The sequence below is a fragment of the Misgurnus anguillicaudatus genome, chromosome 24, assembly GCF_027580225.2.
Source record: "Misgurnus anguillicaudatus chromosome 24, ASM2758022v2, whole genome shotgun sequence".
Classification (NCBI taxonomy): Eukaryota; Metazoa; Chordata; class Actinopteri; order Cypriniformes; family Cobitidae; genus Misgurnus; species Misgurnus anguillicaudatus.
This window is the reverse complement of record NC_073360.2, coordinates 19,101,735-19,124,078: the sequence shown is the minus strand read 5'-3', so window position 1 is coordinate 19,124,078 and position 22,344 is coordinate 19,101,735. Positions and strand designations below refer to the sequence as shown.

General features: G+C 35.8%; 2 protein-coding genes across 5 annotated transcripts; both read right to left on the bottom strand.

Annotated features, from left to right (window-relative positions):
• Nucleotides 1-99: 99 nt before the first annotated feature.
• Nucleotides 100-11,707, bottom strand: gkup (glucuronokinase with putative uridyl pyrophosphorylase). The gene is made up of 23 exons (XM_073863208.1): nucleotides 11,239-11,707; nucleotides 10,910-11,016; nucleotides 10,784-10,828; nucleotides 10,478-10,631; nucleotides 10,298-10,369; nucleotides 8,306-8,394; nucleotides 8,048-8,199; nucleotides 7,833-7,915; nucleotides 7,660-7,751; nucleotides 7,449-7,554; nucleotides 6,917-6,996; nucleotides 6,265-6,333; nucleotides 6,116-6,176; nucleotides 5,969-5,985; nucleotides 5,251-5,308; nucleotides 5,079-5,171; nucleotides 4,940-5,000; nucleotides 4,709-4,822; nucleotides 4,575-4,632; nucleotides 4,355-4,423; nucleotides 1,322-1,385; nucleotides 1,144-1,215; nucleotides 100-514 (listed from the first exon to the last, which is right to left on the bottom strand). Exons 1-23 carry the CDS (start codon nucleotides 11,293-11,295, stop codon nucleotides 428-430), a joined length of 1,860 nt encoding a protein of 619 aa, XP_073719309.1. The 5' UTR covers nucleotides 11,296-11,707; the 3' UTR covers nucleotides 100-427.
• A 426-nt stretch (nucleotides 11,708-12,133) lies between these two features.
• Nucleotides 12,134-17,868, bottom strand: usf1 (upstream transcription factor 1). 4 transcript variants are annotated; one of them, XM_055196385.2, is made up of 11 exons: nucleotides 17,777-17,868; nucleotides 17,335-17,406; nucleotides 17,136-17,179; nucleotides 16,933-17,048; nucleotides 15,649-15,762; nucleotides 15,419-15,569; nucleotides 15,246-15,333; nucleotides 14,242-14,300; nucleotides 13,503-13,597; nucleotides 12,814-12,942; nucleotides 12,134-12,681 (listed from the first exon to the last, which is right to left on the bottom strand). In XM_055196385.2, the coding sequence occupies exons 2-11, from the start codon at nucleotides 17,340-17,342 to the stop codon at nucleotides 12,592-12,594; spliced, it is 894 nt and encodes a 297-aa protein (XP_055052360.1). In that variant the 5' UTR covers nucleotides 17,343-17,406; nucleotides 17,777-17,868; the 3' UTR covers nucleotides 12,134-12,591. The 4 variants fall into 4 exon arrangements, with proteins under 4 accessions (XP_055052360.1, XP_055052362.1, XP_055052359.1 ...); XM_055196387.2 differs by having other exon boundaries at nucleotides 15,279-15,333; nucleotides 17,777-17,867; XM_055196384.2 differs by having other exon boundaries at nucleotides 16,903-17,048; nucleotides 17,777-17,863.
• Between the last annotated feature and the right edge of the window lie 4,476 nt (nucleotides 17,869-22,344).

Sequence of the window (22,344 nt, the reverse complement as noted above, 5' to 3'; positions counted from 1 at the left end):
TAATATCAACATTAACAAAGTAAAAACAGAAGATTAAAATGATGTAAAAAGTCCATTAAATAAACTTCATTAAATTTAAAAGAAACTTAAGGAACTTGATAGTTTGGACTGAATATTTAATGAAAAAACAATCCATTCGCTACAGGAGTCGTGTCTACTGCTACAAAGATTTTTGCCTGATGTTTTCAGAAAATCTTTACGATACAGCAGGATGGGTGTGAAAGGCTACCATTACAAAGTCAATTGTTTCTCATACTTACAAAAACTGTAGCCCCACCCACTCACATCTACCACTAAAGAATGCTGCAGTGTGATGTACAAGCCTGAAACAAGTTGAAACGTATTGCCTGTCCCTCTACCAGAGCTTTTAAAAAAGCTTTTTGGACTTCGAATAAAAAAATACAGGATCTTTTCTTTGAGTAATCAATCAGTTATGACCCTGCCCTGATGGATCATAAGGCACAATAAGACAAAACACACAACCAGCCTCTTGGAAAGCCCTCTTCATCTCCACCTAGTGATAAAAGAACAACATGATAAGACACATTTTTATACACCGGTAAAAAGATCATGAAGATTATGTCATTATGTCATGACTTGATATTTCTTCTTTTTTTGCTAAACATTTTTGTCATCTCTCTTATAAAATAACTGGCTAATCAGTGAACATTTCATGTATCTAGATGAAAGTTGTAGAGCTGTTTACTGTGTTAACATTTGGTTTTAATGTTTTAGAGTGTTGAAATATTTTTGGTTAGATTTCTCTACCCTTATCCTGCCACCTGCTTTGCATACCGGCTTTTGCAAAAACTTTTCACATCTCTGTCAAACTTAAAAAGCCTATAGATCTGATTAAATCTCAAACTTCTCCAATTTGACTATTGGGAAGTTATGCAGCAATAACCAAAACTGCTTTGTGTGAAAAGTTGTTACACTACTGTTCCATATCTATTTTTAAAGCAATACACTTCACTTTTACGCAAATTATGTTTGTTTGTAATGGATACTTGAATAAATACTTTATAATAATTGTCATAGAAATGAATAGTTTCCAAAAGATCATGAACAGCTTAGAGTTATCTCCTAATTACGCTAATTTCAACATGATGTGAATTAAATAACAGCCAAAAAGATCAGCCATACCAGTCGTTCATGGTCCAGACACAAGCCCACCACAGCGCCACCACTGCCAGGCAACTTTACTGCAGATCCAAACTGCATATGCAAAAAATGCATTAAAACATTGGAACAAAGGCAAAATTAATGACATGGAAGTCAATTTGTGGACGTATTTGAGTAGCATGACTCTCCTAGTATTTACCTGTTTCGCAAGATTTGCCATTTTTAGATTTCCTGGGCCCAAACAGTCATCAGTATAAACAGACCTGATGGAAAAGTTGCAAATCTACGTAGTAATGAAGCCTTATTTCAAATCCGTCATAAAAAAACATTCATATCTTCTCCAACTCGTGAATACAAAATTGATGTCTTATGCAACTTTAACTTTAAGCAGTTATTTCAGCAATGCCAGAATAAAGTCCTTTCTACTTGAATGTGGAAAGACAGATGGGTGATTCTCACGAAATTAGACTTATGAGGTGTCATGAAACATTTTGATAAAAAAAGTGAATGCAAAGTAAGAGTATCAAAATATGAAGCATACAATTTTGCACATGATTTCAAATGACATCATACAAACCAATTTTGTTGTTTTTTTCATATTTAAAAGAAAAATTTCATTACCACAACGTGTCCATGACTGGATTTGGGTTCTTTGCAATGGAAATATTTATAATTACAAATGTTATACTATAAACATTTAGAGTAAAGAAACATGTGGTATTTGGTGATCATTGGTAAATGTAAAGACAATAATAAGGAATATAAATGTGTCCAAGACCAATTTTCTCATCCTCCGCAACAATTTTCAATCATTGTTTAAGCCCTCAATGAACTAACATTAAAAAAAATGTTGGAAGGGACATTATTGACTGTGACACTCAAGATGGCTAGCAGGTAAGCAGTTCTTATTTTTTTTTCTCCAGATAAAAGTTGATATTTTGTTTGTCATAGTACCTAGACAAGTTTTTAATTCTCATTACCGAAACATGAGTTTGCAAATGCATATATTTAATGTAATATCATGTTGCGGTAATGATCAAATAAAAAATTTAAATAATTCTATAGGAAATATTTTTTTAATCCTCTAAAAATAATGGTTATAGTAAGTTCAGACCTAAATCTTATATGTGCAAAAAAATTCGCTTCAAGAGCTTTTAAAAAAAATCTGATGCTGGACACCTTCTAAGTCTGGATTTCGTGAGAATCACCCAATAATCTCTAAAATTGTTTGCTAAAATCACAATTAAACAACATATGAAGAGCTCAGATGCAAAACCTTTTAAGTGCGTCTGATATGTATTCTTGTAAATTAGCATTTTTTTATCAGACTCTTAATGGATTCTGCCAATAAAGCTGTGTTTCTTAATGAGGCTGGGAATAAGGGGATTTAAAGCAATAGTATTTGATGACGTATAATACAATGGTGTAAAAAACTGTTGCCCCCTTCCCGATTTTATATTTTTTGTGTGTTTGTCAGGCTTTAGTGTTTCAGATCATGACTTTTGTTTTAAATATTAATCAAAGATAACACAAGAAAACACATCATGCTGCTTTTAAATGAAAGTGTTATTATAAAGGGGAAACAAAATCCAAAACCACATGGCCCTGTGTGAATAAATGCTTGCCCCATAAACCCAATAACTGGTTGGGCCACACTTAGCAGTAACAAATGCAATCAAGCGTTTGAAATAACTTGCAATGAGTCTGTTACAGTGTAACGGAGGAATTACTGTATGGCCCACGCATCTTTGCAAAATTGTTGTATTCAGCCACATTTGAGGTTTTTTGAGCATGAACCCCGGTTTTAAGGTCATGCCACAGCATCTCAATAAGATTGAGGTCAGGACTTTGACTAGGACACTCCAAAGTCTTAATTTTGTTTTTTCGTCAGCCATTCAGAGGTGGACTTGCTGGTGTGTTTTGGATCATTGTCTTGCTGCAGAACCCAAGTTCGCTTCAGCTTAAGGTCACAAATAAATGGCCAGACATTTTCCTTCAGGATCTTTTGACAGACAGCAGAATTCATGCTTCCATTTATCACAGCAAGTCTTCCAGGTCCTGAAAGCAGCAAAACAGCCCCTGACCATCACACTACCACCACCATATTTTACTGTTGGTATGATGCTCTTTTTCTAAAATGCTGTGTTACTTTTACGCCAGACGTAATGAAACACAAAGTTAAACTTTTTGTCTAGTCAGTCTACAGAGTATTTTCCCAAAAGTCTTCAAGATGTTTTCTGGCAAAACTGAGATGAGCCTTTATGTTCTTTTTCCTCAGCAGCGGTTTTCATCTTGGAACTTTGTCATGCAGGCCATTTTTGCCCAGTCTCTTTTTTATTGTGGAGTCATGAACACAGACCTTAACTGAGACAAGTGAGGCCTGCAGTTCTTTGGATGTTGTTGTGGGGTCTTTGGTGACCTCTTGGATGAGTCGTCGCTGCGCTCTTGGAGTAATTTTGGTCGGCCGGCCACAACTTGAAAGGTTCTCCACTGCTCCATGTTTTCACCATTTGTGGATAATGGCTTTCACTGTGGTTCGCTGGAGTCCCAAACATAAATAATGGCAGACTGATAGATCTCATTTCTTTCTTATTTTGTTTCTGAATTTCTTCGGGTCTCGGCATGATGGTTGATGGCTAACTTTTAAGGATCTTTCTATCTACAATGGTGCATGCACTTTTTTCACACAGGGCTATGTGGGTTTAAATTTTGTTTTCCCTTCATAATAAAAACCTTCATTTAGGAAATGCATGTTGTGTTTACTTGTGTTTTCTATGATTAATATTTAAATTTGTTTCATGATCTGAAACATTAAATTGTGACAAAATCAGTAAGGGGCCAACACTGTACCTGACAAGAGCATTTGGCCAATATCATTTCTCATTTTAGATGGAGGAGGCATTTAGTGGCTTTTGCATTAGAGCTATTTATATTTTAGAGTTTCACATTAACTGTACTATAACTTTTGTTTCTTAAGCTTAAAAGGTCGTTTCAGCTACTGGGCATGTGCACAGGTTGGCAAGCGTCTGATGCTTCCCCCTATAAAGCCCCTCCCCTACAGAATCATCAGCTTTTATCGATTGATGATTGGTTCTTTAAATTGGAAGGGAGGACTTCCATGTTGACCATACAGTGGTCATATTGAGAGTTGCATTATGCCCCATTTATAGTAATTGAGGTGCTCAATCTTGTTATATCTAATATCTTTGCTAATAGTGCTTTAATGACATACCGTCTTAACTGAAAGTTTTCATCCATGAGCTGTGCAAGTCTGGGCCAATCTTTACACTGAAAAGCAGCCCTGCATTCATTGAGAAAAATAATCGTCACTTATTATTTATCACTACCGATCCGATAAGAATATTGGTGTTATAACATCACTTGGGTGGGTTAACAAACTACGGTATGGAAAAGAAAACAAGAATCATTAAAATGCGTGAAGATGAACCGACCGGGCTTGGTCTGTCAGGTCAGCAAACGATTTCATTGCTTCAACCACAACAGATTCACCTAACAAAAAAGACGGCTTTATAAAAGGTCAGTATATTTAAGAGATGAATGTTTTTTAAATCACAGTAGAGCTCACCGTTCAGCCAGCGCTGTCTAACATTGCTGTGAATCCGTCCAGAGTCACTTGGATCACCCAAGTAGGCCAGCCAAAATAAAGGAAGATCAGTCATATCCAGGGGAATATACTCTCCTGCAAAAAAAAAGTATTAACGGCATCAACAACAGCAAACACAACTTTTGAAGTACTTTTATAGTGTAAATGTTTTTAATAGCATGGCTAAACAAATATTAGGCTTAAAGAGAGTACCGTAACCACGGTCATCCATTAGCTGCTTGCTAAAGTCCATGTAAACCAAGCCTTCATAGACCTTTAAGAAAATACTTTGATAAGACAAGCGTGTTTCATAAAGTGTGTGCAAATGCTCATACAGTAATGTCTGAAATACCTGCACAACCCTGTCCTGTAGACCGGCAGTAATGAAGAGCTCATCAGTCTCAACATTGAGGATGAAATTGGCTCTGACTGGTTTAGGAAGATCCTGGCACAGAATAAAAGTCATGTAAGCTAATACTGTTTTTATTTTAATCCAAAATCTGATCAGTGAATGATGTGCATACATTGTCTGTAATGTTGTAAAACTTCATCAGGCACTTCAAGGTGGCCGACACGATAGCACTTCACATAAAACAAACAGTGTTAGTCCTAAATACTGTTGTAAACCTAACAGCCACTTGCGAAATCAAACAGCATAGTTAAAGCAACTTAAAGGGGACATATCATGAAAATCTGACTTATTCAATGTTTAAGTGCTATTATTGGGTTCCCAGTGCTTCTATCAACCTAGACAATGTGAAAAGAACAACCCAGTAACTTTTGGTAAACCATTCTCTGCAAGGATGTGAAAAATAGGTCATGGAAATTTGGCTCCCCTTGTGATGTCAAAAGAGGATCTTATTACAATAATGCCTCCTCTTAATCTGCACTCTCCAACCACAGCACTGCCATTTAGTGCAAAGAGAGAGAAAATAATTGACACCAAAATTGAGCTTCAATTTCAACAAACCACCATTTTTAAACGGCACATTTTTGCTCACACCTACAAAGTGTCAATTTTAATATGTCATAATAAATAATCTATATGGTATTTTGAGCTTCACATATGTACTTTGGGGGCACCAAAGATTTATTTTACATCTTAAAAAAGTCTTGTGAAATGTCCCCTTTAAATAATGCTTATCATGGTTTTAAAATCTCAAGACAAGAGTATGAATGAGTTTAGGAAGAACTGCTAATGACATTTAATTAGTTTGATAATACAAATTCATGCATACTTACCTACTACCAGCTAAGCCCTAGAAGCCCCCAAAGAAATATAAGAGTGCATTGTTATTATATCAGTACAAATTCTATGAAAGGAGATCCTTTGTATTTTGTTTTATTTTTAATGAACTCCACACAACTAACCGCAAATACTAATCTTACCACTTGCCGAGGAATGTTTGTGTCATATTTAAGAGTAAAATTCTGCTTGGATAAAGCAATGCTGTCATAAAAGAAGAACAAATATAAAACCGTCATTATTTCACATTAGACGTCATAATTTTTTCATATCTGTTTTTAGAGCATCTCACCCTTGTTCTGAACAGAACTGGTAAAACTTTTTACAGGTGGCTTGTAGAAGTCTCAGACCTCCTAAGTACCTGGAAGTTAAAGAAATAAATGAAAAACATGAAATATAAACAGCATAGATCATGTGCATACCAAAAAAATGGTGTGTCAGCAATTACAAGCTAAAGAATGACACTTCTGAGTTTGTAATAAAATAAAACTAATGAAAATGCCCAATTGCCAGATTTCATGCATTGATCTGGGGCAGTCGTGGCATAATGGTTAGATAGAACGGTTAGAAAGTCATGCTTGTAACCCGCAGGTCCCTGGTTCGAATCTCAGGAGTATTTACTCTTAACGTCATTCCAGCATCTATGGCTATATTCATGGCCACACAAGCTGATCAATATGGGAGAAGGGCTATTTGGCATCTCCAATTCATTTAACCTGCACGTTTTGGACAGGGGGACCCAGAGTAAACCCATGCTGACACAATGAGACTCATGCAACACATGCAAACCCCACTGACTAAGCCTAACATGCAAAATCAACCCAAAAGGACTTCCTGACCCAGCCAAGACTCAAACCAGGGACCTTCTTGCTGTGAGAAAACAGTGCTAGCCACTGTGCCGCCCCACATAAAACCCAAGACAAACGATCAGTGATTGAACCAACCCTTCCTTGCGGCTGATCCGGAAAAGATCCTGCAAGCTTCCAAACTCTGTCGGGTCATTCAGAGGATGAGGTAGAAGGCCCTTAATAAACCAATAAGATGATTAAATCACAGTGCTTAGCTTTTTATGTCAGAGTAGGGATGGAGGATACATTAAAGTAAATATTATCAGGATAATTACAGAATACTGTGAATGTGTAGTTGAAAATGTGCCAAACATGGCGCCAATAATCAATTTCACTCCTTTATATCTCACAAGTACTGCAAATTGCAACTTGTCATTATCAAAATGGCAATGACAAGCAAATAGTGTAAAAGAAACAATGAGGTTGGTGATAAATTAGTCCCCAAACAGAATCTGTTACATCGAGACGGTTTGATTTTCAGAAAATGGATACAAAACAAACTACTTTCATTTGTAAGCTGTGCCAGATCACAATCACGACAAAATGTGTAGCAAATCAATCTCTTTCAAGCATCATACTGAACATGTATTCATTTATATAACTTACTTAATAATAAGTTCTTATTTACCAAAGTCTGGCTCTCAACCATCGTGACTTCAGCCCAGAAGTTAGCAATGGTCATTGCAATGGTTTTTCCATTGAAGCCATCAGATGGGTTCCCCATGAGTCCAACTCTATAAGTCAACAAACAATGAGAAAATACAAAGATGTGTATGTGATAAAAACAAACCAACAGTGCATGCACAAGTGCTATTTAAATAGGCTTCTGTGGGTACTACCTGGCATAAGAGCGGCACGTAATAGGTTTAGATGGGGACAACTGTTGCTTTGAAGAATAGTGAGCAAGCCATTTTGTGTAGTCGGACAGACCCTACATAACACATTTATCCTTAAAATACATCTTATAAATAAGTAACATTAAGGTAAGTAAATAATTAAGTATTGTACCTACCACTTGACCAATTAGCTGAAATCCTGTTGGCAACTTCATCCCATAGACAGGCACTTTCTCCTCATTTACAAGCCATTCCCAAACCAATGAGTCAAATTCAGAGCCAAATAAAACAGAGAAAACAATTCAGATGGAAAGCAGACCTATCAAACGAAGCACAAATTGTCATAATTAAGATAAGCCTAAATATAATATAATTTTAACACAGACCCAAAACTTTCCAAAGGTTCTGTCTTTAACGTCTGGGTGGTTGCAGAGGAATTCGGAGATGTATGGTAATGACTCTTTACGCAGACAGTAGAAGACAACGCTGGCGAGACGAGATGCAGTGACGCCCTCCTGAGGCTTTTCAAGGAAGCGGATGACCCTGGTATGCACATAGTTTGAGAGGACTGAAATCGTACAAATCATGAAAAAGTAACCGATACATGCACATTTTTTCCAGAACACAAGCAAAGTTCGTCATGTCTCACCGATGAGTATTAGGACACACTTCAACAATTCCTCTGGAGTAGCTCTTCTCTCCTGTCTCCAGTTCATAATATATTGCAAGTTCTCCAGGCTGAAACAAACAAGAATAAAATGGAAATTAGGAAAAAGAGACCTTGGGATTACAAAAAGCATGTTTTTATTTTGCATGATGTCACACTGTTGAACTAGTTAAAGGGATAGTTCACCCAAAAATTTTAATTCTGTAATCATTTACTCATCCGCATGTTGTTCCTAACCTGTATGCGTTTAAAGCAACGACTGTAAAAAAAAATATGGACGTGGTGTCTGTGACGTCACCCATACGTTTGTGAAGAGTTTTTTTGATGCCAATAGTGGGGCGTAAATGCGCTTTACGTCCGGACGTTAATGCGCTTTACGCCCAACATAGAATTTACACCTGTTGCACTATCTAGGCGTTGCTCACATCTGAGACTAAATCTTACGTCTAGTCAGAGGTAGGCGTAAGTATAAAGTCTTGACTAGTTTCTATGGCAAAAATATACATAATTAAATGTGACGAGACATTGGCACGTCTAATGCACAGGATACGCGAGCAGTGTGCTTTCATGCATGGCAAAGAGATCGCACCAATAAATTATATCATAAAATACATAAATATTTACAAAGACACAGTAGAGAACTTATTAAAAGCTTTCATTTAATTCAGTTTTAATCCAGAGCTGTTATAATTATTACCTTTTGTTTAAACAGTAAAAGCTTTCGCTAAGTTAATGTGCAGGTTGTGTTTGATGGTTCTACACGTGACGCACGCATCTTGAGGGACAGCTCACTGGTAAACGTGAGGAGGGAAAGATCTTATTTGTCATCTATAAGCTGGCAGCAGTAAGTGTAAGTTTTTAGCCATAGTAAACGCGAATGGCGTCTCAATATCGCTGCAGTCAAACGCATTCGCGAGGACACGCATCGTCTACGCTGAGCGTAGCTGCGACTGGTTGTAGTTTCAGATGGTGCAACAGGCGTACATTTTTTTACAACGTCGGACGTAGCTAAGCCCGACGTTTTTTCGTCTGGATGGTGCTAAAACCACGCCCCCGCCTAGCTTGAAGGTAGTGACAGCAGTGGCAGTTCACCTATCACTCAAGTGGCCACACCCTTAATTATGCAGAACTTTAAGGCTTAAAGACGATCTAAGCGAATCTGTGAGATGTCACTTTTTGTTGATGTTTGAACTGTTTTCAAACAAACGGAACGTAGCTGACTCCTCACCCTCCCCCCTCCCTTCCGTGCTTTCATGAACGCGCCCAACCCCCACCCCCAAATCACACTTTGTTTTGTTTCGTGGTGCTAGGTTTGGCCACTGTGTTTATATTGCAGTTTGTGGGGGCTGGGCTGTCTACAGAGATCGCATTTTTTTACAGTTTCATCAGCGGACAGGCAGCAAGCAGATAGTGAGGAGATGTTTGCTGTATGTAACAAAAAATGTTTTATGGTCTAAAACGCGTGAATTTGCTTAGAGCAACTTTTCACTATTCAGCCACCCTCACAGTTGTCATGAAGGGCAAAATTAGCTATATTAACCAAAAACACTTTTGTTCCAGCCTGAAAAACATATTTTCTGCTGTAAAGTTGGGCATTTCAACATGGGGGTCTATGGGAATTGACTCCCTTTTGGAGCCAACCTTTAGCGATAGAGATTGGAAGGTTGCCCCCTATTTTGAAAAATGATGACGTACCCTTTGACTTCCATAGTAGGATAAATAAATACTATGGAAGTGAATGGTGGCCGTCAAATTCATACAGGTTTAGAACAACCTGATGGTGAGTTAATGATGACAAAATTTTCATTCTTGAGTAATCCATCCATTTAGCTATCTTTCACTGATAAAGTAGATGTGTACGCCATTAAATCAGCCATAATATGTGATTTGCCAAAAGCTTATCAATATAACCCTGGCTGGTTGGATGACGGTAGATGACATCTCACTCAACAGAATGCTGAATGTATCTCTCACCTTAGACCTGAAAAAGCGAATGACTTGAGCAATGTCAAAATTCTGATCGGCACAAAGCATGTCTCCTGCGATCTGCAAAGGTAGAAGTATTAACCCATTAAAGTCACTAAAGTGAAATGAAGTAAGAATGAAAAATGATGCTGCTACTCAATACTGTAGATGTATGAAGCAGCATCATACCACCATGATGTCATCTTGTAACTGCCGGCTTCGAATGGCCAACTCAAGGTCAGCAACAGCCCCGAGTCGGTCATCTAGAGTCGTGCTGCCATCATTAACAACATTCTCCACTGGAAAGTCATTTGCCGTTGCCCACCGCTCATAGTGCTTGTATCTGAAAGTGCAATTTTGTACAGTTAGGACCATAATATCAAGGGGAATCTGCTATATTACTGTATGCCAGTAGGCAAACCCCCTGCCCTTATTTTCTTCAAATGAAGGTCAAGAAAAGTACAGTACAAAAGTTCAATAGAGGCATGCACTTACTTATCAGCATTTGTGACTAAATAGACTTCATTGAAGAGCTGACGCCTAAAAGAGAAGATTGAATGTTGTGCTGGATTTGTTTGTATGAGAAGAACATATAAATACAGTACAAATATATTTACTTACGTGTTAACGGTTTCCCACCAGAAATCCAATATTTTCTTTCCCCCCACTCCAGGTAAAAGAGCTTTAGGCACACCGGTCAGATGAGCATACAGGCCTGTAACATCACTCTTTTACAGATAACAGTTACATATTAACAGTAACCGAATACTGTATAATCGATTAATCAATAAACACTTTCTCGTTTTATTCAGTAAACGTCCATGTGTGGCATATACTGGCATTCAGTTTCACGCGCGCGCTTTAAAGTTGAAATGTATATGCGAGGCACTTAAGCATACAGTTTATTGAGTGTTAAAAGACATTATGCAAACATATGATGATATGATTACCTTAATCTGTGTCTCTAAAATCGTGCCGTGCCCTGCAACCAACAAGATGCAAATCATTTCGCTGCTTTATTATTTGGAATAAGCGACACACAAGCATTACATTCAGCGAGTTTGTTTAAAGTCCATAGTGCAACCATAATAACAGTTAACGTTACAACCGGAAGCGTTGCAAATCCTTAAAGAGACACGTTCACAATTTTACTCAATGTTTGTAACTGTTAGATGGTGTTGAAATTACAGTATGTTGCGTCCAGACAACTCGAATTTAGGATATTTTCCAATTCAAAACCGGAAATAAATAACGTCTGAATCAAGTAACATTACAAGTATAACGTTACATTAAAACATTGATGTTACTAATCATTTAAACATTTAGAGGTTTTAGAAAACAATAAAAGAGCGCAGTTTCAGACATTTATTTTCCGGGTTGAGGTGGGAAAAATCCTAAATCCGAGTTGTCTGGAACGCATCATTAAGATCATGTCTCTTTAAGAACCGCCGCAAGAGCGCTTATGCGTCACGAGAGTGGGAGTTTTCAATGTTTAGCATTAAACTACACAGGTAGGATTGTCCCTAATTTCCTGAAATATGTGATCATGCCTGTGAAAATCCAGCTAAAGCAATTTATTTAAATTTACTGTTTTGAACATAAAATCATCCTACATAATGTAAAGAAATTTGTGTGAGAATATAACCTTGATATGTTTATATATTTTGACTGAGTAAGATCATATCACAGACTAAAATCGTTGAGTGAAATCAAACTTTGTTGCTCCTAACCTCATAAAAAAATCTGGATTTCACAGACAGGGTCACATATTTGTTCGCTTTTACATTTTAGAGGTTGTGACACACAACACTATTAGACCAGAACCAAAAAGAAAGTAAGTTAATAGTAATTCAATTATTGAAACTTAATTTCATTGTATGTTTATTTGAGTAGTTGGCATATGGGAACTACTATGATGACACTGTATCAGGTGCAACTGAAAAGAAGTTACTAAAAATGCTTATTATTTAAAAAATTAAATTATCATCACTTCACAAAAGTAAGAAACATGAAACACAAAGATTTGAATGAACAGTCTTCCAAAAAAGATTGTAAGTACAAAAGTGAATAAATTCCTTCAAGCTCTCATAGTACATAAAACAAACCTAAATACATTAATGTCTGGAAAAAGCTTGGGTAAAAAAAGAAATATGTACATAAGGCAAGATCCTTACTTAGTGAGAATCATCACCGAATATCGTTGAGTAAAAAGTCCTGCTTATGTATTGTTTAGAAAACAAAGCTCTCTTTCTTCTGAATTTCTAGTGTTGGTTTTTTATGAACAAAAACATCTTTAATACTCTTCACTGGGGATCTGCAGTTGCTGCTGCGACTATGCCATGCTGTCGAAGATGGTTCCTCAAAATTTGATTTTTAGATTTCCAATCTTCCATCTTTAGAAAAAAATGATAAAGCAACAACATTATTTGAAATCATGAAAGGCAAATAGGAAGAAAGATATATTTACACATGAAAACAAGTTTTAAGCTGCTATTTTGAAAAATACATATGAATAAATTAAATACCTCTTGCCGTAACAACTGGTTATCCATTCTTAACCTTTCAAGGTTGTTCAATTCATCTCCTAACCGACTGTTACTTTGTCGTAGCTCTTGAATGTAATCACAGGCCTTTGATAGGATCCCACCTTTACTCTTTAAAATAACAACATTAAAATACACAATCAGTGGTGGCCGGTGACTTCTTTTTTTAAGGGAGCTCGATGCGAAGTTCGTCACAACATGTTTGTAGCCCATCGTGTGTGGATCCTTTTTCCAAAATATGTGTTCGGCGCGTCAAGAAAACCTGTGTGCATTACGTGCTTTGTCAAAATAAGTGCCTGTTGCAGACGCGTCTAAAGGGTTTATGATAAAAGAGACGCTCGCATTTGCCAGATACTCGCATAATCTCATGCATAATCAGAGTTTACTGTTAAGAGAGTGTCTTGCGTGTATTTTGTAAATGTGAGCGTCCCTTTAATCATAAACAGTTTTGACGCGTGTGCAACAGGCACTTATTCTGACAAAACACATGATGCACACAGGATCTCTCAACACGCAGAACACACACTTTAAAAAAGGAACCACACACGACACTCCGAACACTTATTTTAAATTAGCGCCCCTCGGATGAATAGTCACAAGCCGCCACTGTACACAATCAAATGCTTCTTGCTGCAATAGACAATGTTATAACTATACAAACTAATACATACCTGCCCTGTTTTAGTGGAATCCACCGTGCAGTCTGGAATTGTTTTTGAAAGCTGAACAATCCAGTTATTAATTTTGTCTCTGCGCCTTCTCTCAACTGTAAATAGGGAAATAATCAGCATTCTTATCAACTACATCTAAAATAACTTTAAGGCTTTATATAATTTAAAGATGATTTACAAAAAACTACACCCCCTCACAGTTGAAAGTCATAAAAGGCTAAATTAGCTATATAGAACAAAATTACTTATTTTATATCGGGCTGTAAACATATTTATTTTCATGCTATTTTATGGGGGTCTATGGGAATTGACTCCCTTTTGGAGCCAGCCTCCCACGGCATGTCAATGAATTCCAGTCTAAGTTACTTCCATATTGGCTTCATCAGAGAGATCAGAAGGTTGCCTCTTGATCTTTAGTTATTTTGCAACTATTTACCAAAAAGTGAAGGTCTTTGCCAAAAAAAGCCTGCATGCACTAAGAGGGTTTTGCAGCGAAAGACAAATAATTGTTACATTCCAATGAATTAACTAAAGTGACATTTGTGAAAATATGGCATTTTTCATAACTGACTAATACTATTTTCATTCACATAACAGTGAAATTACTGAACCTAAACATGTGTTTAAAAAAATGCTAATTTACAAGAAAACATGTCAGACGTACTTGGGCACTGAGGGTTTTGCATCTGCACTCTTCAATCACTACTCATCTCCTGTTATATCAATATAAAGTTCTTACCTTCATTGTGCTGTGCCCGTCTTTTCTCATCTCTTGAATTTCTTGGTCCTTCTGTCTTACTGCAAAAGATGAAAATTACATTATAACAACTGTTGATTATTCACTTGGGTCTATATGGTTTAACAGCTTACTTAAATACTTAAGTATTAAATGTGACCCTGGTCCACAACCATAAGTAGTCATAAGTAGCACGGGTATATCTGTAGCAATAGCTAAAAATGCATTGTATGGGTAAGAATATCAATATTTCTAATGCCAAAAATCATTAGGATATTAAGTAAAGATCATGAAGAAATTTTGTAAATTTTCTACCATAAATATATACAAAAATGTATTTATCATTAGTAATATTTGTAGCTAAGGACTTCATTTGGACAACTTTAAAAGGCAATCTTCTCAATATTTAGATTTTTTTAATAGTTGTTTTTTAAAATATTTTTCAATTTTTTTTTAAGTAGTTGTATCTTGGCCAAATATTGTCATAACCTAACAACCCATACATCAATGTTTATTCAGCTTTTTGATGATGTTTCATAAAATTGACCCTTATGACTGGTTTTGTAGTCCAGGGTCACAAAAAATAGGAGAATTGTACTGAATTAAAACTAATACATGGAGCTACCAGGCCCAGTCGGAATCTGTAAACTTTACCTGTCAGTAATTATGTGAGTGATGTTTTAGATCCGTTGCAATTTGCATACAAATATGCTAGAGGTACCGATGATGCATTATAATTCAGTTGCTGAGCATTCTCTAAATGATAGCTGAAAGCATTAAATATTTAGCCAAGATGTTTAATAAAAAACATGCAATTGAACAGAGAATCTGTGTAACTATGATGATGGCCATTATAGATCTGCATGGCTTTCCGTGACGTTTTGTAGGTGCAGATTACATGTGGGTCGGCTAATAACGTGTTGAAATAACAGAATGCAAATAAACTTGATATAAAACAGATGCAAAATGACTCAATGCTTTTGAGAGGCTTAAAAATGCAACATTACGCATTGTAAGGTTGTGTACGAGGTGCAATAGACCTCTGGTTGGCTCCAGTAAGGACCTCTTGTGGTGACATCATAACATACAACTGACCTAAAGAAGGAAACAAATAAACAAAAATAAATATTCAAGCAATTCATACAAGTATTAGAGCAAGATAATATTTATGTCAATTTACCTCCAGGTGCACTTTGACTGAGCAGAGCATCTGAAGCCTGAACACCGGTCACCATAGTGCCTGTTGCAGAATCTGAGATAGTAGCTGGGTAATACGTGTAATGGGTTTCTGTGCCGTCTCCCTCTAAACCCTCAGACTGAGAAAACACAGCCTAAAACACATGAACACCAGCATAATGTTAGCATATGTCAAGTTGTAGATGTACCTCATCTATGTCATGATTTTTCCACCTGTGTAACAGGTTGCGTTGTAGCAGGAAACCCAGTCACTACACTAACAGCCGTTGCACCGTCCGCTTGCGCTTCCAGCTGTCCATCCGCAACCTGGATCACTCGATATGTAACCTGAAGAGAAATTAGAAGGACAAATTGAGGAGCCCACATACAAAAACAGCTTAACGGCACCTACATCAAAATACACTTAATCCCAGCCTCAGGTCATTCAGTTTGTTGACAGAATCCATTAAAAAATAAAGATAATTTACAAAAAAACATGTCAGACGCACTTAAAAGGTTTTGCCTCTTAGCTCTTCAATTGTTGTTATGCAAGAAAAACTTTGAGAAGTCTTCTGTATGTCTTCAGTAGATATCTAAAGATAAAACAAGATAGCTCTCACATCTGAAAGACAACTCTAAAGTGGGATATTGGTTTACATACTGTTATGACGTTAAATTCAGGTATAAACAAGATTCAAATGTTTTGTGATCAGATCACTCAAATCACATTAGAAATTGTTGAAAATACACATCCGTCTGCTACTTTTTTACTTGAAATATCTGGGACAACATGCCTGTCAATCACCCACTGCATCAAAGCAAGAGTATGGGACTATTTTGGTTAGATACAGCTTTAAAATTAAACACAAACATTTTTAGAAAAGCCCACAAGAACATCTTATCTAATATATTATATGTCAGGATATGCCTACCATCTACATAAAGACACTGGTAAGTGGCTTTAAAGGGATAGTTCACCAAAAAAAGGAAAATTCTGTCATCATTCACTCAATTCTATGTTGTTACGAACCCGGACAAATTAAGATATGTTGAGAAATGTCTGTAACCAAACAGTCCGTGGACCCCATTAACCTCCACGGTAGGAAAAAGTATACTATGGAAGTAAACAGGGTCCACGAAAGGCATGGTCACAAACATTTCTCATCTTCTTTTGTGTTCATCAGAACAAAGACATTTATACAGGTTTGCAACAAACTCGAAAGTGAGTAAATAATGACAGAACTTTCATCTTTGGGTGAACTATGTCTTCAAAGAGAAACATCTGTTATAATGAATTAATTTAGAAATTATGAAGCATGCATATTGAAATCAGCACAGGTCTCAATGTTACGCTTGTGGCATGACTAAAGATTATATTTGGTAACAACAATTTGCAAACTTGCTTTTTTGAACTATTGCACTTTTATGTATGAAAATGTAGACAGGGCATAAGTTCGCATTAAAGTTTTTGAATCTTCCCCCTCCTACCTGCCCTGTGGGAGGGTACAGCTCCCCTACCTGCCCCCCAGCTCCCTCGGTCTTGAACAGATATTTAATCGGCTGCTCGGAGGTGAACGTAGAAGCGGACTGAATAGTTGTGATTGCCGATGGGTCCTCCGCAGTGGCAACTGCCCCTAAAAGAAAACAGACATCAATTCTCAAAATCTTTACTGAATCTTTAAAAAACATTATTGCTTATTGTATAAAGTCTTATCTGATACCTTCTTCAATGACACTGACATCAGGATCAGAACTTTTCTGTTGCCTGAAAATACAGTATTTTACATTAGGACAAAATAAAGATATGTAGTTATCTATACAGTATAGGATGTAAGTGTAGTTAAGACAGAACAATCCAAAAAATATAAATCTAACAATTTTGGTCATTAATGAAAACACAGAAATACTTCAGGTACAAACCCTTTCATATCCACAGTCAGTATAACAATCCAAATGTCCTCACTTCCTGATGTTTGGTCAGACCTTTACTGACTGGTTCGAATAAAGAACACATCACGATAGTAAATTAAACACCAAAAGCAAATAATTTAGATATTTAGTACACAATTACGATACATTAATACCTATTTTGTGTAACACTACAGTCATTGATATAAAAATATTTTATTAGAGGCACACAGCTTAACCGCAAAGAAGACTGATCATTTAAATAAATAAAATATTGACTCAATAGAGAGAACAGCTAGCTTCTAGCGCTATCTAGCTAGTTTAAATAGGCTGGTCAGGCACATTAAAACAGGAATAAACTAGCTGCACCTAGTTATGATCAGTTTATAACAAAGTCCAAAAAGAAACAGAATAAACAGTGTTTATTAAACACAGAATTTAATTCACGGCTTACCGTTTACTGTGTCGCTTTGTTTACAACCGCTGCAACCCATACACGAGATTTTGCGCATGCGCACAGAAAACATAATGATGACATCATTACTGGGAGACTGTAGTCGAGTTTCAGAATGTTCATTTAAAAGAAGAATACCATATTATTAATTTAAAAAAAATATATATTTTTTAATTATATTATTAATTAGATAATAATTAGCTAAAAACGAATATTCACAAATACAGTAAAACGTATTAAAAAGTAACCCATTAAGACCTGCCTAAACCCTGGTTTTGTTTTTCGTTATATGTGTTAAAGTTTTGACTGTACTTTTACTGTTTTGATGAAGTTCAATAAAAATATCATTACTGTTTAGTATTACTATTTCTATCAAATCTATACCGAATTTCTACATAGCAAATAATCATCTTGTAAACAGGGTATTCTCTTGTTGAATCAAATGTACGGAATGGACTGTAACCCAAAGGTCAGGTTCATATAGTAATGGAATTAAACGAATGCTTTCTCATTCTGAACATCAACATCTGTTTAAAATGATTCGCGGCACGCTAACGACGTCTGCTGGTCAAAAGGGTGTAAATACAAAGGAAACGCAACAGTACATAGCACTTGTGCAGTGTGTAAATTGCGGCCGTGTGTATTTATTATTTAAGGTCAGTTCACCTTCATTAAGAGCCCACTCAGGGTTCGATTACGAGACGGGGAGAAAATCCAACATTACTTTCACTTTAGTATGAAGTACCCTGCATACAATGCGAGGCTAAACAGCATTTGACGTTTTTAAATTGTATTTACCTGGCAAACCGTTTATAAACATTTTTTATATTTAAAGTCGTATAATATTGTGATTAAAAAAAACGCAGCTTTGACAAAACACTAGATTGCGCCCGGGGTTCGATCCCATTACAGGAAGAATTCAACACGTTTGAATAGAAGTAACCCTTGAGCTATGCTAGTGCAGTAACAAAATAGCATGAAACACCCTATTGTATAGTATAATGAACGCATTCTACCGTTAAAGTTATAATGGTTATATGCGCATACTTAAAAATAAGACAATTGACATATGTACGTAATATTCTTTATATTAATGTATTAAAAGTGGCTTCAACAAAACGCTGGACGGTGCCCGGGGTTCGATACTACGCCAGATTCCTAGCATAGCGGCTGCTGTAGTAGAAGTAACCCCTGAGCTACACCAGCGCAGATGTGTTGTTAAATAAGTTTTTTTTAAAGGGGTTTATTTTCAATAACAAAACTTTCATTTTGTTATATTAAAGAGCACTGTTAAAATGATATTGTAATGGTCATCATTTTTAAAAATAAAACACTAAACTGTGCCTGGAGCTCGATCCCATAACCGGAAGAAAGTTATAACTGCCAATTATAGTCATTCTCTGACATAAGCAAATTATTGTATGGCTAAAATAATATACAAAATAACACAATTTATAAATATATTCCTACGTATATCTCGTTTAATTCTATATATTAATTAATCAAAGTAGCTTCAACAAAACACTGGATAGTGCCCGGGGTTCGATACAACGCCAGAGATCTAGCGTAAGTGACTTTTATGAGAAGTAACCCCTGAGCTACGCCAGCGCGGAAGTAACTTACCTATTTTGTATATAAAACTACAGCTAAGTTAACAAGATATTTTTTAAAGTTTTTTTTAATAATATAACTTTTTTATTTTGTGTTATTGTAAAATGGAAACTTATTCTATCAGAAAAAAGTTATTCTACTTTCCAAGGTCTATTATATAGATATTATTGTTTTAACTGATTCAGGATTTCTATCTATTTCTGTCACTAGCCAACAGTGATAAATAAAGATAAAAGTGTTTGCTTTTATTTTTTATTATTCTATAAAAATTGATAAGACATTTTGAGGTTCAAAATCACAAATTACATATCCTCCTAAATTATAATGCTAAGGTGACCAGATTCTTTAAATGAAAACCGGGGGCATTTTCTAGTTCAATGGTCAAAATATAATTAAAATCTCATTTGTTATTATATGATGAATTTAAAAAACGGTACAGGTTTTCGTATTTTTATTGTTGTGGGTTTCTAATTCAATTAATTGAACAATTTCTGTACATTTTAATTCTTTATTTCATTTATACAATCCACAGATATAACATTTATGAATTCGTACGAAGATAATCGGGCAAAAACCGTACGATTATCATAAAAACAATACCGAAACCCCGCCCCTAACTCCAACGTCACAAGGTTTAAGGCAAATCGTAAAAAAATCTACGAATGTGGTTGTACGAATTAATACGAATTTGCCACCTCGTAAAATACGTAGGAATTGCTACGACATAGCGTTGAAGTTACTACTTGTACAAAGTTGTGAAGAATGATTTAGAAGTTTCAAGAAAATACTTTAGAAAGTAATCAGGGTTTCTCGCAGCCCCCTCTGCTGGTGAAAATAATAATTACACGATTGCTCTAATCTAGTTCTCAGCAGGCTAAATGTTGTGTGCAGGCTTTTTAGTGTATTTGTTGGTTGTTTTGGACGAGCTGAGTGTGTACATGTTCACATATGAACAGCAAAAACTCTGTTTTTGTATCTAAAAATGCATCGTATTTTAATACCTACACAATGAAGGGATACAACAAAGAAATCTGAGCAGAATTTTGAGCAGAAAATAAACTGGTCCGTGCCAGTGAGTGGACGATTTAAAGCTATACTGTATAATATAATTACATAGAAATTCACTTACAAAAAAATTTATTTATAAAGTTTTATAACGGTGATTAAAAATGCAGCTTCAGTAAGACATTGTAGCCTACTTCACAAACAAGCAGTAACCCCTGGGCTATGCCAGCAGGTGGGCAAACATCATTAAAAGTTATATTATACAAAATCTGGAAATGTTTATAAATAATTCACACACACTTCAATAGCCTGTTTATGTGAATACATGGCAAGACAGCTAAAAAGTATTTGTCCTGTGTTGATTTTACTATAAGTTTTACATGTTATTTTCACAAATGACACAAATACATTTTCTTTTCTTTTAGAACAAAATTACTGACTTTGTCTATATGTCTACTGTTGGACATTATTAGTAGTAAAATTAAACTAAAGACAAAAAGTATGTTTAAGTTTTTTAATATGTTTAAGGTCCACAAGGCCAAAACACCTGCTGTAGCTTGGATATACTGTTTATAAAAAGCACACTTTCTAAACTTATCAACATCTTGAATTATTGTTTTGCTAAAGTGTAATCTTTGATATTTTTTTCACCAAACAGGATATACACATGCAGGCATAATGGTTCAGCATATAGACAAAGTGTATGTGGGTTTATAGGTGTACACTTCTTTGTTTCAGTATCATCAGCTTGACACAGAGAAGGATTTTCCATTTAGAAGTAAACCGCTTGATAAAAAGCAACTGCGATTGACCACAGCAATCCTGAGACCCCATCTAGCAACAACCCACTTGAAGGACAAGCCTTTAGTTTATCTGGAAATGAAAACGTTTTAATGTTTGTGTTATAAAATATACATTATATGAAATCAAGTCATTCATTTGACACAAACTTTATCTTACCAGTGTATTTCACTGTGATGTTCTTCTCTTCTTTACTTGTTCTCCGTGACAGAAGGCATTTGTAATTTTTGTTATGATAAATATCTTGGATAGCGAGTTGGCATTCGGCTGAATTGTTTAAGTATACAACATTTTTGTTTACCATTTCTTTCTTTGAGGTGCCAAGGAGAGTTTGCCTGTTGCCTTCAATTTCGTAAATGTCACAATTAAAGACTGTGTTGTCACAAGATGGGTAATAACACTGAATTACGCGGCTTCGGTTTTTAATTACACATGCTGTGAGTATTCCAAAATCAGCTTTTTTTTCAGAAAACACAGCTAGGAAAGAAAACAAACAAACAAAAAACAAACAGTTAATACATTCTTACAGGCAAATAAACATACAATATAGTCCACAAAAATGTATTTCTTCTAATATCAAATCAAACCAATTAGAAGGTGAATGTAAGCTACAGGGTATACACGCTCATTCCACTAGGGATTCTATTAATTCATCTTAAAACACATGAAATCCTTTCTTTTGTTGAGACCATATCTTCATTGTAGTTTAAAACATCCTTTTATTATTATTATTATTTTTTTGTTATGATCAATTGCGTTAAGAAAGAAAAATACAAATGATCATAGAAAATATTTGCTTGAAAACATTTTTCAAATGATTGTTGTTTTCGATACACTATTTAATGCCCTAGTATGCTCTGTTAAAATGTATATTTCAAAATGCTCAGGAAAAAAAAGGAAAATAAAAGGGTATAGCCTACACTCTCAGAAAAAAGATACAAGAAGTTACAGAAGTTGTCACTGGGGCGGGACCTCTAAAAAAAACACACGTTTGTACCTAAAAGGTACACACTGGCGCTCAGAGGCATATAGAGGGTTTTCACGACGCGTCATCAGAGCGGTGGTCGCCATATTGGAGGCACTCCGCATCACAACAGAGCACAGGCACTGATGTATATCCCGAACGTCGTCAAGGAAAATGGTTAATTATT

What these genes read in the sequence shown, in the direction of transcription:
- usf1 (XM_055196384.2), bottom strand. An exon ending in TGTCAGTGTCATTGAAGAAG is followed by an intron (nt 17,049 to 17,135) that starts GTATCAGATAAG and finishes GTTTTCTTTTAG; the next exon opens with GGGCAGTTGCCACTGCGGAG. An exon ending in ATTCCACTAAAACAGGGCAG is followed by an intron (nt 12,943 to 13,502) that starts GTATGTATTAGT and finishes GTTATTTTAAAG; the next exon opens with AGTAAAGGTGGGATCCTATC.
- gkup (XM_073863208.1), bottom strand. Translation starts at nt 11,295, where the DNA reads ATGATTTGCATCTTGTTGGTTGCAGGGCACGGCACGATTTTAGAGACA. An exon ending in AGACAGAACCTTTGGAAAGT is followed by an intron (nt 7,916 to 8,047) that starts TTTGGGTCTGTG and finishes TTGACTCATTGG; the next exon opens with TTTGGGAATGGCTTGTAAAT. An exon ending in CAGTTCTGTTCAGAACAAGG is followed by an intron (nt 6,177 to 6,264) that starts GTGAGATGCTCT and finishes CTTTTATGACAG; the next exon opens with CATTGCTTTATCCAAGCAGA.